General features: G+C 38.6%; 1 protein-coding gene across 1 annotated transcript in view; it reads right to left on the bottom strand.

Annotated features, from left to right (window-relative positions):
- Positions 1-12,201, bottom strand: part of Vps60 (vacuolar protein sorting 60) — an 81,138-nt gene extending 68,937 nt beyond the window's left edge. The window contains exons 1-2 of the mRNA XM_067143141.2: positions 12,061-12,201; positions 11,743-11,894 (exon numbers count right to left, since the gene is read on the bottom strand). Of these exons, the coding sequence (XP_066999242.1) occupies positions 11,743-11,894; positions 12,061-12,129 (221 nt within the window). The 5' untranslated portion in view covers positions 12,130-12,201. The remainder of the gene's footprint in view (positions 1-11,742; positions 11,895-12,060) is intronic.
- Between the last annotated feature and the right edge of the window lie 6,828 nt (positions 12,202-19,029).

The following is a 19,029-nucleotide window of genomic DNA, read 5'->3' on the forward strand; positions in this document are numbered from 1 at the left end:
GCAGAAGTGGAGTGAAAAAGGAGTTGAATTCTTTTCATGAAGATACTTATATCTCAAAAACTGAAGATATTACAGACATGAAAATTTGTACTTGGAATTTTCTTTCAAAGTAAAGAAATGCATAATCTTTTGTCTTTGGAAAATCCACTTAAGGGGGGTGAATTAATTGAAAAATTAGTTGAATACTTTGTATGAGGATACTTATATCTCAGAAACAAAAGATGTTACAGATGTGAAAATTAGTATTTGGAATCTCCTTTAAAAATAAAGAAACACACATTTGGGAGGAGGCGGTGAAAAAGGAGTTTAATTCCTTTTTATGAGGATACTTTTATCTCAAGGTTGAAGATGTTACAGCTGTGATAATGGGATTTGGAAGCTCCTTTATAAATGAAGGAACATGCAAATTTGGGGAGGGGTGGAGGGGGGAATCAACTTAACGGATAGGAAGGGGGGTGGAAAAGGAGTTGAATTACTTTTATGAGGTTACTTATATCTCAAAAACTGAAGATGTTACAGACGTGAAAATTAGTATTTGGAATCTCCTTCAAAAATAAAGAAACACACATTTTTTTCCTGAAAATTTACGAAGGGGTGTGGGGTTGAAAATAAGTAAGGAGTTGAAATATGTTAATGAGGATACTTTATCTTAAGAACTGAAGTTGTTAGACACGTGGAAGTTGGTATTTTGAATTTCCTTTCAAGAAACATGTATTTTTTGTTTTCGGAAAGTCCACTTAAGGCGGAAGAGGGATGGAAAGAAGTCAAGAAGAAGAAGAAGTTGAATTAATCTTATGAGTACACATTTATCTCAGAAACGGATGTGTTACAGACGTACAAACATGAAAACCGGTTTTTGGAATCTCCTTTAAAAATAATGAAAGACGTATTTTTTTTATTCGGAAAATCCAGTTAAGAGGCTAAAAAGAATTGGAAAAGTGGGTGATTTTTTAAACGAGTACCGGTATATCTACATTACATGTCAAAAACTTATGTTAGAGACAAGAAACTTGGAATTTGGAAAGTCCTTTAAAAATACAGGAACATGTACTTTTTTTGTTTTCGGAGAAGGCATTTAACGGGGGGTGAAATTTCGGAGAAGGCATTTAATGGGGGGGTGAAAAGAAGTGAAAATTAGTTGAATTATTTTTATGAGTATACTTATATCTTATAAACTGAAGATTTAACAGACGTGAAAACTGGTATTTGTAATCTCCTTTAAAAATAAACATATAATTTTGTTTTCGGAAAATACACTAAGATGGGGGTGGGGTTGGGGGAAGCACTGATCAAGGGGTTGAATTCTTTTTATGGGGATACTTATGTATATCTCAAAAACTGAAGATGTTACGGATGTGGGAATAGGTACTTGGAATCCCCTTTAAATATAAAGAAACATTTATTTATTTTTACGACTTGAGAGAAGACTGCTTCTCACATGTACAGTTCTATGTCGCATGGTCGTCTTAGCCCCAAAAGGTAATACCACAAACATGGTTCACAAAGAATTTCTGGGGTAAATGAAACTCAATTTTTGGGTGAGTTTTTATATTTTGGGAATTTTCAGATAATGTCTTAGTACAATGCTCAGGAATGATTACTTTGATCAAATTACGAAATCCATGCGAGTGAAGCCGCGGGTAATGGCTAGTATTGTATAAATGTACTTTATAGGAGTGCGAGTTCTTTCAGTAAGTTTCCACTAAATTTTAATGAATTTGGAATGAAGACATATAGCTCTCTGACACAGAATGAAATTACAAATGTATTGGATGCATCACTTGTGTAGGTACAATAAGGAAGAACAAAAGAGAAATTCCACCTGAATTCGTGAAAACCAAGGGAAAAGAAGTTTGTTCCTCATATTTGGATTCTCTCAGCATGTAACTCTTTTAACACCTTATGTGCAAAAAAAAAAAAAAAAGAAGAGAGTGGTTTCCCTAGCATCAACTATGCATCGCGATGCAGCCATTGATCAAGAGTCTGGCATCAAAAACAAACAAGAAATGACAACATCGTACAATGATACTAAGGGGAAAGTCTGGCACCAAAAAGAAGCCAGAAATAACAACATTGTACAATGGTACTAAAGTGGGTGTAAACACGATTGACAAAATGTGTGGCACTTACACAGTCTCTTGACAATCATTTCGATGACCACTAACAATAGTTTTCAGCATTCTGTACATCGCTGCTATTAATGCTCAAGTCATCTATAACGCAAACGATCACAACTCAAAACTTACATTCACTCGAAATTTCAGTCCTTGGATCTCACAAAGGAGCATTTGGAATTGAGAAGTAAGATACTGAATCTACCAACATATCTCCGAAGCTGTATTCAGTGACTTTCTGGAAAAACTGAGGAAAGAAAAAGTACAATCCTCAGAAAGCATCAATAAAGAAGATATGAAGACTGTGGTAGTAAAAAGTACAGAAAAATCACAAGTGGTTATGTTAAGTGTGAAAAAATAATTTCTCGGGAATATGAAAAGCCAGTGTGAGGAGACTGTGTGGAACAAGTAAACGAGCAATAGGAAATAATGGACCAGGAGTGAAGTCTCTTCAAGTCTGATCTTTGAACATCCTCCACAGTTATTACTCTTTGCTCTTCTCTCAGTACTCAGTGGGCAATGGGTACTCATTGTACGTGACTCTTCTGATGCAGAAAATGTGTGTGACAAATGATCTAATATAAACAACTGTGTGATGCTAGTGTATGTGTAAACATACTGAGAACATTAATATTTTTAATATCCATTCTTATTATTACAAGTTGCACATTACTATAATTACTCCTAAAACTCTAATCAAAATACCCCACTGCTATAATGTGAAAGGGAGCAGATCCAATTATAAACTAATCACAACACAGATTTCTTACCTAAAAAGTAACTTAATCTCTCTCATTAAATGATAACAAGGGCGTATAAGCATCCTTTACTTTTAACTGATTTTCCAGGCTGTGTTGCTTATACACAATTTTCTTACAAACAAATAATAATAATAATAATAATAATAATAATAATAATAATAATAATAATAATAATAATAATAATAATTGTACCGGCAGGTACACCTCAACGCCGCGCATTCAAAATCAACACCTTAGGAATCTCTTCTATTGATCAACAGGTGAAACTGATACTACACAAACTTGGAATTTGAATCAGAAGATGTCACCACTGAAATATTAGGCCTAAGTAATTGTTTTGTTGTAAAGTTTCCTCAACTGACTTAATTTCTCCTTGTTTTGTTTTGCTATACATCAAGAAGTTTGGACATTTTTCCTCAGATGACACTACCAAAAGACTATGATCATGCACCCTGGTGCAAGGTAAAAGAAATTAAAACTTAAAGAAGTCTCATATTCCTAGGTTTTCCATAACTGATCTATGTTCATTTATTTTTGGGTTGGCAATGCTTCCTTTTCTTTCCGCCTGTTTTGAATCCAGCCAATCACGAATTTTTGTAATTAATTTTCAACCAATCCCGCATTTCTTGTTCACTTTGAATCTGCCAATAAAATTTAAGAGGGTGTGTCCTGATTATTCTTGAATGATCTCGAACCTTCCCTGAGTGTATATAAACTGCGGCTTTTCATGTTTTCTTGTCAAATGATCACCGTCTTGACAAGTGTGTGTGTGTTAAGGCAGGAGGCGGGGCTGCCTCTTTCTTCGGTCAGCAGAACATCTATAAGGTAAATGGCCACATAACTTCATTCTTTCTTGCTACCTCTGCAGCTTTATTCGAGGGGAAGGTCCGAATCTTTAAGTATGTAACCATACTTTTCTAAAATGTAAACTTTCTTTCGGCTAATGTAAACACTTCATAAAATCTTTAATTGTAAATCGGGGATAGAGAGTGAGTTACCCTCTCGAGCTCCCCTTCACCTTAATTTGAGGTGTTTGCAATTTAGCAACCTTTTGCTGTATTGTATTACCGTTATTTCCATGCGCGCCACCTCAAGTAGCTTGAGCCCCTGTTTCATCGGCCGAGAGCCTTGTAGGTTTTAATTTTTCATTATATGGGAGTGCAGTGTACACCTCCATTCAGTTTGTGTTTGGGCCATTTATTTAACCTATTCTTTTTTGCAAAGGCCCTGTACTAGATACCACTGTATAAAATTATTTTCAATTTGTAAGTTGTGCCTTGAGAGGTCAGAGATTGTAAGTTGATGTTGCCTTGAGTAGGCTGGAAGAAACTGAGAGCCTGTAAGCTCTTTTTAAAGTTTTGTAATAGTAACTAGTGCCTCTGGAAGGCTTAGATATTGTATTTTGGAAGTAAGGGCTCTTGAATTAGGGGATTTCTGCCCTTGACTAGAGGATTCCTCATTTTTAATTAAAGTTTTGTAAACTGGATCCGGTATCTCTGGAATTGTAAAACTAGGGGCTTGAAGCCCAGAATCTGTAAAAATCACTAATCTTGGATTTTCCTAGTCTTGTTTCAAGATTGTCATTGTACCTGATGTTTCATTGTTATGAAAAACTTTTAAGTTTGAAAGTCTAAAAGAAATATAACCTTCAGTTCAAGTTTTAATTAATTTTGGTATTGTAGATAGACCCATTCACCCCGGCACCTTCTTTAACCTCTTTCTGCTCCACGGGTATCCCCGTAACAATAATGGCAATAACAACAACACCCTCCCCTGCGAAGCATGTGACCTTGCCACGGCGGGGAGGCTTGTGTGTCCCAATGAAGCAGATAGCCGAGCCGCAGGCGCAACCATATCAAATGGATATCTGTTGAAAGACCAGACTAAGGAATGGTTCAATGAAAGGGGGGTAGCAGCCTTTCAGAAATTGCAAGGGCAGCAGTCTAGATGATTGACTGATATGGCCTTGTAATAATACTCAACATGGCTTAGCTGTGTTGATACTGCTACACCGCTGAAAGCAATGGGGAAACTACAGCTGTAACTAACTCCGGAGGACATCCAGCTCTCTCTGTATGAATGATGTACTGATGATGGCTTCCTCCCGGGTAAAATATTCCGGAGGTAAACTAGTCCCCCATTGGGATCTCCGGGTGGGGACTACACGAGAGGGGGCAATCATCAGGAAGATGGATACTGACATTCTGCAAGTCGGAGCGTGGAATGTTAGAAGTTTGAATCGTTGTGGTAGGTTAGAGAATCTGAAATGGGAGATGGGATAGGCTGAAGTTAGATGTAGTTGGTATAAGTGAAGTACGTTGGCAGGAAGAACAGGATTTTTGGTCAGGCGACTACCGAATTATCAACACAAAATCAAACAGGGGAAATGCAGGAGTTGGAATTTAGTCCTTGCCAATACTTGGTTCAAACACCACAAATGACGGCTGTATATGTGGACGAGACCCAGAGACACTGGAAGGTATCAAATAGACTTCATTATGATTAAGCAGAAATTCAGAAACCAGGTGTTGGATTGCAAAACTTTCCCAGGAGTAGACGTGGACTCTGACCACAACTTGTTGGTCATGAAATGCCATCTGAAGTTGAAATTGAAGAAAGGAAAGAATGCAAAAGAATGGGATCTAAACAAGTTGAAAGAAAAGAGTGTGAGGGATTGTTTCAAGGAACATGTTGCACAAGGGCTAAATGAAAAGGCTGAAGGAAACACATAAGTGGAAGAGTGGATAGTCATGAAAAATGAAGTCAGTAGGGCTGCTGAAGAAATGTTAGGAAGGAAGGAAGGAAGAAAAGATCAACTAAGAATCAGTGGATAACTCAGGAAATACTAGACCTGATTGATGTATGACGAAAATACAAGAATTCTAGAAATGAAGAGGGCAGAAAAGAATACAGGCGCTTAAAGAATGAAGTGAACAGAAAGTGCAAGGTAGCTAAGGAAGAATGGCTGAAGGAGAAGTGCAAGGATGTCGAAGGTTGTATGGTCGTGGGAAAGGTAGATGCTGCATACAGGAAAATCAAGGAAACTTTTGGAGAAAGGAAATCTGGGTGTATGAATATTAAGAGCTCAGATGGAAAGCCATTTCTACGGAAATAAGACAAAGCAGAAAGATAGCAAGAACATATCCAACAGTTGTATCAAGTTATAGATAATTTGGTTATGGAACAAGAAAAGGCTGTTGATGCTGATGAAATGGGAGACCCAATTTTGAGGTCAGAGTTTGACAGAGCTGTGAGTGACCTAAATAGAAACAAGGCACCTGGAATTGATGACATTCCCTCTGAATTACTGACTGCCTTAGGAGAAACCAGCATGGTAAGGTTATTTCCTTTAATGTGTAAGATGTATGAGACAGAAGTCCCATCCGATTTTTGGAAGAATGTTGTTATACCTATTCCCAAGAAAGCCAGTGCTGACAGGTGTGAAAACTACCGCACCATGCCTGCAAAATGTTAACACATATTATTTACAGAAGAATGGAAAAACAACTTGAAGCTGAGTTGGGAGAAGATCAATTTGGCTTCAGAAGAAATGTAGGAACACGTGAAGCAATCCTGACTTTGCGTCTGATCCTAGAGGATCGAATTAAGAAGGATAAGCCCACGTACATGGCATTCATAGATCTAGAAAAGGCATTCGATAATGTTGATTAGACCAGGCTATTTAAGATTCTGAAGGTGATTGGGATCAGATACCGAGAACGAAGAATTATCTACAATCTGTATAAAAATCAGTCTGCAGTGATAAGAATCAAGGGCTTTGAAAAAGAAACAGCAATCCAGAAAGGAGTAAAGCAAGGCGACAGTTTGTCACCCCTCCTTTTCAATGTTTAAATAGAACAGGCAGTAAAAGAAATGTAAGAGGAAAATTTGGAAAGGGAATCACAATCCAAGGAGAGGAAATCAAAACCTTAAGATTTGCCGATGATATTGTTATTTTATCTGAGACTGCAGAAGATCTCAAGAAGCTGCTGAATGGTATGGACGACGTCTTGGGTAAGGAGTACAAGATGAAAATAAATAAGTTCAAAACAAAAGTAATGGATTGCAGTCGAACGAAGGCAGGTGATGCAGGAAATATTAGGTTAGGAAATGAAGTCTTAAAGGAAGTTGATGAATATTGTTACTTGGGTAGTAAAATAACTAACAATGGCGGAAGTAAGGAGACATAAAATGCAGACTAGCACAAGAAGGAAGAGCTTTCTTAAGAAAAGAAATTTGCTCACTTCAAACATTGATATAGGAATTAGAAAGACGTTCTGAGACTTTCGTGTGGAGCGTGGCATTGTATGGACGTGAAATATGGATGATAACTAGCTCAGAAAGAAAGAGAATAGAAGTGTTTGAAATGTGGTGTTACAAAAGAATGTTGAAGATGAGGATAGATCGAACCACGAATTAAGAGATACTGAATCGAATTGGTGAGAGATTGATTTGGCTTAAATTTGATGAGAAGAAGAGATAGAATGATAGGACACCCAGGACTTGTTCAGTTGGTTTTTGAAGGAAGTGTAGGTGGTAAGAACGGTAGGGGTAGACCAAGGTCTGAATATGACTAGTAGATTAGAGCAGATGTAGGATACAATAGTTATGTAGAAATGAAAAGGTTAGCACAGGATAGGGTGGCATGGAAGGCTGCATCAAACCAGTCTATGGACTGATGACTTAAACAACAAACAACAACACCAACAACATCCAGTCCTTGGCTGAATCTTCAGCATCAAGGTCTTCAGAGAGTCCCAGGCTCCATCTCAGCTGAGTAGGGGATTTTAATTTTTTGTGGTGAATACCTCTGATTCGTGGATTGGATGTTTGAATTTGTTCTCAATACTATCGTTCTCATTTACACATAACACATTGCACTATGAACTACCACAGCAACATGTAATAGTGAATACAACCCTCCACATAGGGTTGGTGTTAGGAAGAGCATCAGGCGATAAAGTAGGGCCAAGCTCACAAATGTGACACAGCTGGCACCTGCAATCTCACCAAGGTGCACGAAAAGCAGTAGAAGAAGAATGTAATGTTATGTGCCAGCCCTGTGGTAGCCCCTTTCAGTACTTCCCAGAAGATGCTAGTGAGACAGGCGACTGGGGATCTCTCAGCTGATCTGTAGGGTGCGACCAGTCTTTCCATGTACTGTTCTTGTCAGCTAGCTTACCTGCGAATTTCTGGGAGATGCAACGAGAATGTTCCATCTCTAGCCACGTCCCAAAAATTCTAGTGCACATCACCTGAGCTATAAAAAGGGAGGCTAGCCGCAGACAGTCAGTCAGTGTTGGACTACGTGATGGGGTCATTGTAGTAATCCGTGTTCGAGTCAGTGCGAGACTCAGTGTGTAGGAGTTCAGTGCCTGGGCTGAGGGCAACAGAGGTGTTGGCTCTACTTCACAAATTATATCTTTAATAATTAAAAATCAGCCTTGTTAATACTTAGAGTTGTTTAATTATTTTTATCACCTCATCTGAAGTAGAGATTGTAGTCAATACAGACCATTATAAAAATCTAACCACACTGGCTGTTAAAAAAAGAAGTGTTGGCTGTCGCTAGTGTCCCACCCGGGCCTGAACGAGGGGCTGTGGTGGTTTTGGTTGTCAGAATGTCCAGCGAGTAGCTGGACTGAAGATGGCAGATGGAACAGAAGATTGTGTACTACCTGAGAGTATTGTGTGTTCATGTACTTCTGTGGACTGAGAATTGTCAAAGAGGTGGCGAGCAGAGCAGATATCGTGAATGTAATTAGAAATGTGTGAATGAGTGTATTGTGAGAAGTAATGTCCTGCTGTTTAACACTGTTGAACTGTTTATTTGTTCACTGTGTTTGACTGTGTGAATTACTGAACAGTCTCGGAAATCAAACCAAGGAACAGTCTTGTGTTGTGTAGCCAGTAGCACTGTGTTCAAACCCAGCTGCTGTATGGGGGTGACTGGACTTGTGAGCATAAGTGAAAGTAACGATTATAGCCATGCCCAGGTAACACCAATGGGCCGGACCACCTACTGCGTAAAGAGAAGACTGGTTGAATAGAACTGTACGTATATATAGGTGCGTGTGCATTTATTGGGTAGGCCTGAAATAAATTAGAGTAATTTGTGTTTTATTCGTAACCGTATTAATCATTTTTTTCTTCTTTCCTGTTTTTTTCTCCTAATATCTTGGGTCGGCACTAATGTGAATTAAGCCGGATGCTCTTCCTCATACCAAACCTACCGGATATATTCACTACCAGCACCGTACTGCATGTTTCTCTGGTGGTTGGTAGCGTGATGTGCCATAGGTGTATGAAGATGTGTACAAAAACGGTCACAAAAACCCAGCCCCCTACTACAGGAATTAACCAAATGCAGCTAAAATCCCTAGCCTGGCCAGTAATCAAATTCAGGGCTCTATGAACAGAAGGCCACTATAATGACAAGTCAGCAAACGAGCCTGATGCATTATTATTATTATTATTATTATTATCATCATCATTATTATTTCTGGCTCCGTGGCTAAATGGTTAGTGTGCTGGCCTTTGGTCACAGGGGTCCTGGGTTTGATTCCCAGCAGGTTCGGGAATTTTAACCATCATTGGTTAATTTCGCTGGCACGGGGGCTGGGTGTATGTGTTGTCTCCATCATCATTTCATCCTCATCACGACGCGCAGGTCACCTACGGGTGTCAAATCAAAAGACCTGCACCTGGTGAGCCGAACATGTCCTCGGGCACTCTCGGTACTAAAAGCCATACGCCATTTCATTATTATTATTATCATTATCATCATCATCATCCTGGTAATTATTATAATATGTCTGATTTAACTCATTAAGAAATGTTCTAAATGTGTAGCAATCTCTGGCATAATCACTTAAACTTAGTGGCCTATTAAAAGCAATGGCTTCAATGTTATAGATTTGTTCCTTTTGATGCATATTTCTTAATATTAGTCCAAAAGGCATGAAAAAGCTGGCAAGCAGCAAGTTTTACGGGACAGTTCATACCACAATCATAGCCACGGGATCTACAGTTTTATGTGGAATTCAAATCACAGAAACATGACTTTTCATTTCAAAATTCCCACTCAAAATACCCACATACATTGGCTGAGATTCGAACCGCGGCTGCCTCGGTAAGATTCCAGTGACTATATGTACCACTCTGATTTCAAGCGCCTTAAACGCCTTATTTGATTATTGTTTGGTTGAAAGAGCTATACCAGATGAATGGAGAGTTACTATAGTAGCCCCTGTGTATAAAGGAAAGGGTGATAGACATAAAGCTGAAAATTACAGGCCAGTCAGTTTGACATGCATTCAGTGTGACATGCATTTAATGTAAGCTTTGGGAACGCATTCTTTCAGATTATATTAGACATGTTTGTGAAATTAATAATTGGTTTGACAGAAGGCAGTTTGGGTTTAGGAAAGGTTATTCCACTGAAGCTCAGCTTGTAGGATTTCAGCAAGATATAGCAGATATCCTGGATTCAGGAGGCCAAATGGACTGTACTGCGATTGACCTATTTAAGGCATTTGATAGGGTAGATCATGGAAGACTACTGGAAAAAATTAGTGCTACTGGACTAGAAAAAAGTGTGACTGAATGGGTGGCTATATGTCTAGAAAATAGAACTCAGAGAATTAGAGTAGGTGAAGCTTTATCTGACCCTGTAATAATTAAGAGGGGAATTCCTCAAGGCAGTATTATTGGACCTTTATGTTTTCTTACATATATCAATGATATGTGTAAAGAAGTGGAATCAGAGATAAGACTGTTTGCAGATGATGTTATTCTGTACAAAGTAATAAATGTTACAAGATTGTGAGCGGCTGCAGGGTGACCTCGATAATGTTGCGAGATGGGCGGTGGGCAATGGTAAAATGATAAACGGTGTTAAAAGTCAGGTTGTGAGTTTCACACATAGGAAAAGTCCTCTGAGTTTTAATTACTGTGTTGATTGGGTGAAAGTTCCTTTTGGGGATCATTGTAAGTACCAGTACCTAGGTGTTAATATAAGAAAAGACCTTCATTGGGGTAATCCATTAAATATGATTGTTAATAAAAGGTACAGGGTATTTAGGGGTTGTAGTAAGGATGTAAAGGAGAGGGCATATAAGTATCTGGTAAGACCCCAACTAGAGTATGGTTCCAGTGTATGGGACCCTCACCAGGATTACTCGATTCAAGAACTGGAAAAAATCCAAGGAAAAGCAGCTCGATTTGTACTGGGTGATTTCCGACAAAAGAGTAGCGTTATAAAAATGTGGCAAAGTTTGGGCTGGGAAGAACTGGGAGAAAGGAGACGAACTGCTCGATTAAGTGGTATGTTCCGAGCTGTCTGTGGGGAGATGGCGTGGGAGGACATCAGTAGACGAATAAGTTTGAGTGGTTTCTTTAAAAGTAGGAAAGATCACAATAAGAAGATAAAGTTAGAATTCAAGAGGACAAATTTGGGCAAATATTCGTTTATAGGAAGGGGAGTTAGGGATTGGAGTAACTTACTAACGGAAATGTTCAATAACTTTCCAATTTCTTTGCTATCATGTAAGAAAAGGCTAGGAAAACAACAGATAGGGAATCTGCCACCTGGACGACTGCCCTAAATGCAGATCAGTAGTGACTGATTGATAAAAGTCTTTATGCTACTGGTACCTAATAAATCTCACACACAATTATATTCAGAAAATGTTACACTCGAATATATAGTGGGTACCACCGATATTTTGTGGTGTCCTTTAAACATAGTGGAGGGGGAGGGGAAATATCTAAGGAAATAAGAACAACTGTACCATAAGTACCGTAAATACAATGACAGCTGATAGAAACATTAAATGTAATATTAAATGTACAATAAAACAACTCACATTTTTCTCTGTTTAAGAATGCGAACTGCCTTTTGCTTAACAGCATTTTTAGCTGGACCCTCTCTCATTTTTTTCATTTGATCCTTGTATTTCTTAAGTTCTGCGTCCAAACGTGCAATTTTCTTTTCCACTGATTCTGCTCGGCTATCAACCTATAACAAATAATATACCTTTTAGAGAAAACCAAGAGATCTACAAGTAAACAGCGAGCGTCGAAAGCAATATTCATAAAATAAGTATACAAATAAGGCCAATTTCACGAATGGAAAGGACACCATAACCTTATTCAAAACATACACAAAGTTAGTTTTTACTTACGCCAGCTATACAGTCGTTCATATTTGGAGGAGGTTCTTTTGGCTTGGCTTTACCAAACAATCTGTTCATTGTGGAAGTTTTCCTTTTTTTTAAAGTGTCACTACTTTTAAACGATGAAACTGACAGTCCGTCAGTCAGACAGATCAGTGGATCAGACTGAGTGCACACTACAAGCGCAGGCAACCTTGACAGGCAACTTTCCTGAGTAATTCCGAAACTTCTCACGACACACACGTGACAGGCAGTCGAAAACTTCTGACAATCGATACAGCAAATACTACCAATACTTATTCTCTTTGATACTACCCAGACTCGGACGGTCGGAGCGTTGCCTACGAGAACGGTCGGAGTCGGTCTTGATTTGATACTACTGTATTTGATAGATTGATAAAAATTACATTACACATACCCGCCAAGCGCTAAGTTTGAAACTGTAATATATTATATCTTTTCTGTATGCAATGACAATTAAAAATCTACCAATTGCGAGAGAAATGCAAAGGGAAACTTGGGAAAACATTTTAAAGCATACCTACTCAACCAACAAGGGAAATGTTCGATACTTTTTCGACTTCTTTGAAATCACTTAACCTATATCTTCCCAATGTTTTTAAAATATTTCATTGTAGTTTTACAATATGGTTTCTAACAATCAGAAGAATAAAGGAAATTTGGTTTTACGGTTTTCCGAACTGTTCGTGCCGAGATTTGCCATGTCGACATGGGTACCGGTAACTTCACATTTCTTGAATGGTATCTCTTCAGCCATTACCACAGAATTCACGGTGCAAATGACAGGCCTATGTTGAGTGCGAGGGATGGGCTCTCCCATAGTTTTCACACACTACCCAGCTATTTTTGAAGACACAAACATATTGTGTGGATTGTACCCTCTTTTCCAGCTACCACTAATGAAGAAAGATGGGAGCTTCACATCATGGATCAGATGCAAGTCATGAGTCTCAGCCCATATTTCTAGACTTGTTCCATTTGCATCAGAATTTGGGTATCCCCAAGCTGTGCTTTTACAGTTGAAATCGCCAATGACAATGTTTACGTCCTGGTGGTTGAAGTTGGTAGGTGTTTTAAAGCTGAAAATAGCTCTGGGTGATTAGACTGATGTGATGCAGAAGTATGGAGTGCGGATTGTAAGGAGCTCGATGCCATTGTCTTCAGTCAATGAGGCCGAGCTGATGTTCAGGTTAGGTCTGGAAAAGATGGCACTGCCATATTTATTGTGAGGCCTTTCTGGTATTAGTTCCATACCAGCAATTCTTAGACGGTACCTAGTACTGCCCCTGTGTGTTTCCTGGACTAGCAGGATGTCACATGCATGTTTTTGGCACAAATTAGCTAATAGGACTTCTTTCTTTTGAGAAAATGAAGTCCTCCCCAATGCAGCATGCTAGCTCCAGCGCTGTACAACATCTACACGAATGATCAACCGATTCCAGCAAGCACTATGCTCTTCATCTATGCTGAAGACACAGCAGTGGCTGCTCAGGGATCATCCTTTGAAGAAGTAGAAAGAAAGCTGACTTCAGCTATGGATGAACTCTTCAAGTACTATGATGCCAACCATCTGAAGTCGAACTCCAGTAAAACACAAGTGTGTGCATTTCATCTACGAAACAAGGAAGCACAGCGACAGCTGAACATTACACGGTGAGGGGAACGACCGAAACATTGCCCAACACCAGTTTATCTAGGTGTCACACTAGACCACGCTCTAACAAACAGGCAGCAATGTTTGAACACGAAACAGAAGGTCAGTGCTCGCAATGGCATACTAAAGAAGCTGATTGGCAGCACCTGGGGAGCCAGCCCACACATTCTGAGGACTCCTGCTCTTGCACTGTGTGTGTCTGCCACTAACTATGCCACTCCTGTGTGGAACACTTCAGCACATGCTAAATAGGTTGATACCGCAGTTAACGATACTGCAAGGATAATCTCGGGATGCCTAAAATCAACGCCAGTGCAGAAACAGTACACGGTTGTTGCAATAGCCCCACCCAACACCTGGAGGGCAACTGCTGCAGATGCTGAGAGAACAAAGCAGGAGAATGACGATCGACATCCACTCCATGGTTACCAAGCTGCAAGGTCTCGCCTCAGTCAGATCACGCAAGAACTTCCTGGCTAGGACTCTGCCAGTGGAGGGAACACCAGAAACAACTCGACTTAACAGATGGAGGAGATCAATGCCCACAGACATGTCACCAAAGGAAGAACTAGCTCCAGGCATTGTCCTACCCTACCCTGTATGGAGGTCTCTCAACCGCTTAAGAGTGGGCATCCCTTGATGAAAGACCAACTTGAAGAAATAGGGGATCCTTCCAGAAAACGCAGACACCTCGTGTGAATGTGGTGCTGAACAAGACTCTAGCCACCTACTTATATGTCCTCTCCTGGACAACTCATGCACATCACAAGATGTTTTTAGAGGAAACAACAAGGCCATCGCAGCTGCAGTTTTTGGAAATGCTGACTGGACATGGAAATGAAATTATAATGACTTCACATTTCTGAAAAGTTCATCCGTCATTGTTCTGTAACTTTTACTTGTACATGTTTTATAAATACATTACCTACATGAATGACTAAAACCACCATAATTATGACATTGGTGAGAATAAACAGTAACAGTGAGATTACAACAGTCCAAACCAATTCACAATAGCAGACGTCGTGCATCTACAATGCTAAATGCTCCTTGCAATGCATTGTAACGTGTGTGAAATGCTTCTGAACAGAGCATGGTGCATCTAATACTGGACTTCTTGCACATATTCCTAGTTGCCATTCCGCACCGCACACCTTGAACTTGGGTGACTTCAGTTTCGAGGTGATGGTGATAAAGAGATCCCATCAAACCACATAGCAGGCAACAATCGTGGAGATACTTTTATGTTTGGCCTCCCTACGGAAGAACGTTAAGGGGCACAGGTCCGCAAATATGCCCTTACTACATAGCATGTGGATCTCAAGAAGTCTATTTTTTCTTCTCCTCCCTTAGGAGTTATACTATAGCGTTGGCTTACGTGTCTCCATGAAGCAGATAGCCGAGCTGCAGGTGCAACCATATTGGATGGGTATCTGTTGAGGGACCAGACTAATGAATAGTTCATCGAAAGGAGGTTAGCAGCATTTCGGAAGCTGCAAGGGTGACAGTCTGGATGATTGACTGATCTGGCCTTGTAATAATACTCAACATGGTTTAACTGTTATTTATAAGCTATAAATTTCATTTTTGTTCCGTATTGAAGTGCAATTATAAGAAATAAATTGACACGAGGGTCCCACCTTTTCAATACAGTATATCAAGTAAGTAATATTACATCACTCTCGGGACTAGTTTCAGCATCTTAGCGGCCATCTTCAGCCAAAATAAAAATCAAACAGGTCATGTGATAATTAAAACATGTATACAAGACAAAGACAATCTTGAAAGAATAATTATAACATTAAAATACATATAATAACAAAAATATGGTTGTGATCTTCTTGCATAATATGATGTACCAGTATTTAAGTTGAGTTAGGACCTCAGGCAATGAAGTAAATCTGGAAATGACAGCTTGAATTAGGAATGAATAAACAGAAAAGAAATAAGGAGAAAAATTATTTATGAGACTCGTCTCTATAGTGAAATGTATCTGGATCATTTAGAACACACCAATATTAATAATAACATATTTAGTAATATTATTTTTTGGACAAGATATGTGGATGACACTCTTGTGATGATGAACGAAAGTGCAACTGATGCCATCACCACTCTATCCAATCTTAATCACACTGACCCACATATCAAGTTTACACTAGAATCAGAGAACGCTAAAAAAGTCAATTATTTAGATCTAACGATCATCAGACAACCTGGTTCATTGAGCTACAAGATTTTTAGAAAACCACCACAAACCACTAACACAATTCATCAAAATTCAATACACCCACATGCTCATAAATGTGCAGCATACCATAATACGGTACACCATGCATTTAGAATCCCGCTGTCTAAAGAAGAACTTAAAAACAAATTTAACACCATTCGCAGTATAACTAAATTTAATGGTTACAACAGCTCCTTTATAGAGAAAATCATTGATAAACATAAACACCAAACTTCAACCACCTTAAACAAAAGAAAAATCTCACAACAATGTTTTATCTACTTTCACATTTAGTAATAAACAATTCTACCAAATCACAAACATATTTAAAAAGCATGACATCAAAATAGCCTTCAAAATGTGTAACAGAAACACAGTTATACCAATTCTATTAATCATAGCAACAAGTTCACTAAGTCAGGTGTTTATAGACACAATTGCAATAATTGTGACGCATCTTATGTCATTCAAACAGATAGGAGCTTCCATACAAGATACTTAGAACATGTTAACACCCTGAAATATAACAGATTTTTGGCCATAGGACAGCACATGGGTGGTACTAAGCATAAGTTCAGTAATATCAACCAAGACATGAAAATTCTCAAAGTTATAGAAAAAGGCCCCTGCTCAATATTATGGAAAATTGTTTTATCCATCTGGAACAGGTTTTCAATCCTAAGTTCAATCTAAATGAAATTTCAGAGAAACCAATATTTCATTTGATCTTTTAATTCCTATATTTCGTAATCATGTCTCGGATAAAAAGAATTCTTTCTTTTACAATCTCTTTCAATTCCCCTTTCAGCAGCAGTCTTTCTTTCTGCATCCTTCAGCCCCACCTTAGACACCCCTTCTCCCCCTTTCCTTTTCTATCCCTTCCTCTTCCTTTTTTATCTCCCCCCTCATCTCCCTATCTACTCCTTTGTTTCCATTAGCTGCTTCCTACAATATGTCAGTGCTTGTTCCCTATCCCATCCTTTGTTTTCATGGCCTGCCTACTTCCTCCAGCATGTCAATGTTGTTTCTACATCATACATTAGATATGCCGTAATATTTCACTAGAGAGATGAGTCTCATAAATAATTTTTCTCCGTTTTAGTTTCCTTTCTGTTTGTTTATTCATGCCTAATTCTGGCTATCATTTCCAGATTTACTCCATTGCCTGAGGTCCTAACTTAACTTAAAGACATCATATTATGACAAGAAGATCACAACCATATTTTTGTTATATGTATTTTAATGATATAATTATTCCTGCAACATTGTCTTTGTCTTGTAGGCCTATACATATGTTTCAGTTATCACATGATCTGTTTAATTTTTATTTTGGCTGAAGATGGCCACTAAGATGCTGAAACTAGTCCCAAGACTGCCGTAATAATATTTACTTAATTATTGTATTGAAAAGATGGACCCTCTTGTCAATTTATTTCTTATAATAGCTTAGCTGTGTTGATACTGCTACATGGCAGAAAGCAACCAGGAAACTACAGCTGCAACCAACTCACGTGGACATGCAGCTCTCTCTGTATGAACGGTGTACTGACGATGGCTTCCTCCCGGATTAAATATTCCAGAGGTAAAATAGTCCCCCATTTAGATCTCTGGGTGGGGACTACACGAGAGGGGGCAATCATCAGCAAGATGGATGCTAACATTCTGTGAGTCGGAGCATGGAATGTTAGAAGTTTGAATCGTCGTGATAGATTAGAGAATCTGAAAAGGGAGATGAATGGACTAAAGTTAGATGTAGTGAAGTATATTGGGAGGAAAAGCAGGATTTTTGGTCAGGCGACTACAGAAATATCAACACAAAATCAAACAGGGGAAATGAATAAGGAAATAGGGCAGTGGATAAGCTACTATTATTGTTGTCAAGATAGACACCAAACCAATGCCCACCACAATAGTGCAGATCTACAGTATATGCCTACTAGTTCAGCAGATGATGAAGAAATCGAAAGAATATATGAAGAGATAGAAGATGTAATACAACATGTAAAAGGTGAAGAGAATCTAATTATGATGGGAGACTGGAATGAAGTGGCAGACCAAGGAAGAGAAGGTAATGCACTAAGAGAATTCGGATTGGGACAAAGCAATGAAAGAGGAAGTCGGCTGGTTGGATTCTGAATGTTTACTTTTAATTTTAGTATTACCAGTTAGTTATGTGTGAAGTGTATTTTTATAGAATTCCTTTTTGGGACATTGACTTTTACCATCTATTATGTAGTTTTAGAGTTATTTATATGTGTTCGACTTCAAGTTTTAGAATATTTAATTTTCGAGTAAAATTTTGTCCTTGTGGGAAGTATTTGATCCTTTCAAAAAAGTAATAAGTGATAACTACATGTGCTCATCCGTTGTGCTGTAGATATGATCTACACGATTTCAACTATCTTTGAGACTGTCACCAACCAGCCTTGCAACCCCAAAAGCAGTGGATTCAATACTAATCTTAGCCACTTCAAACTTTTTACTATTAAATCCCATTCAGCCTCCCGTTTCAATGGAGGCTGAACATGGACTTAAACAGTATTTAGAGCATCAAAATTCGTCTCAGTGACACATAAACAATGGATTCAACATTAATATCGGTTATTTTCCATTATTTTTAAAAGCCATTCCCTCCCATTCCCCACCCCTAGCAGGGGTTGGTTTGTTTCATCTCCATACTATTCTTTTTCCAGATGCTAAGTCATATGTGTACCAAGTTTCGTTGAGAGCTATTCTGGAACATACCCTCATACACCCATATGTATGACTTAACCATTCAGAGTGTCACAGTTCAATTCAGCAACCTGGTAAACGATGGTATTTGACATTAATATCAGTCATTTTGTTTGTTTTTATATTTCACCATCTCCGCTAGGATTGCTAGGGGTGTTTTGTGCAACAGTATTTGTTTCAGATAGTAAATCAGATGTCTACCAATTTTGTATGAGGGTTATGTGTGAAGAAACATTCTTACATCCACAATTTCAGTCATTTTGGACAATTTCTTTTCCACCCCTTTGTATTGCAGTTAAAATTGAAATAATTGATAAAGAGATTCAACCTATTCAATACA

This window comes from Anabrus simplex, chromosome 3, assembly GCF_040414725.1.
Source record: "Anabrus simplex isolate iqAnaSimp1 chromosome 3, ASM4041472v1, whole genome shotgun sequence".
NCBI lineage: Eukaryota > Metazoa > Arthropoda > Insecta > Orthoptera > Tettigoniidae > Anabrus > Anabrus simplex.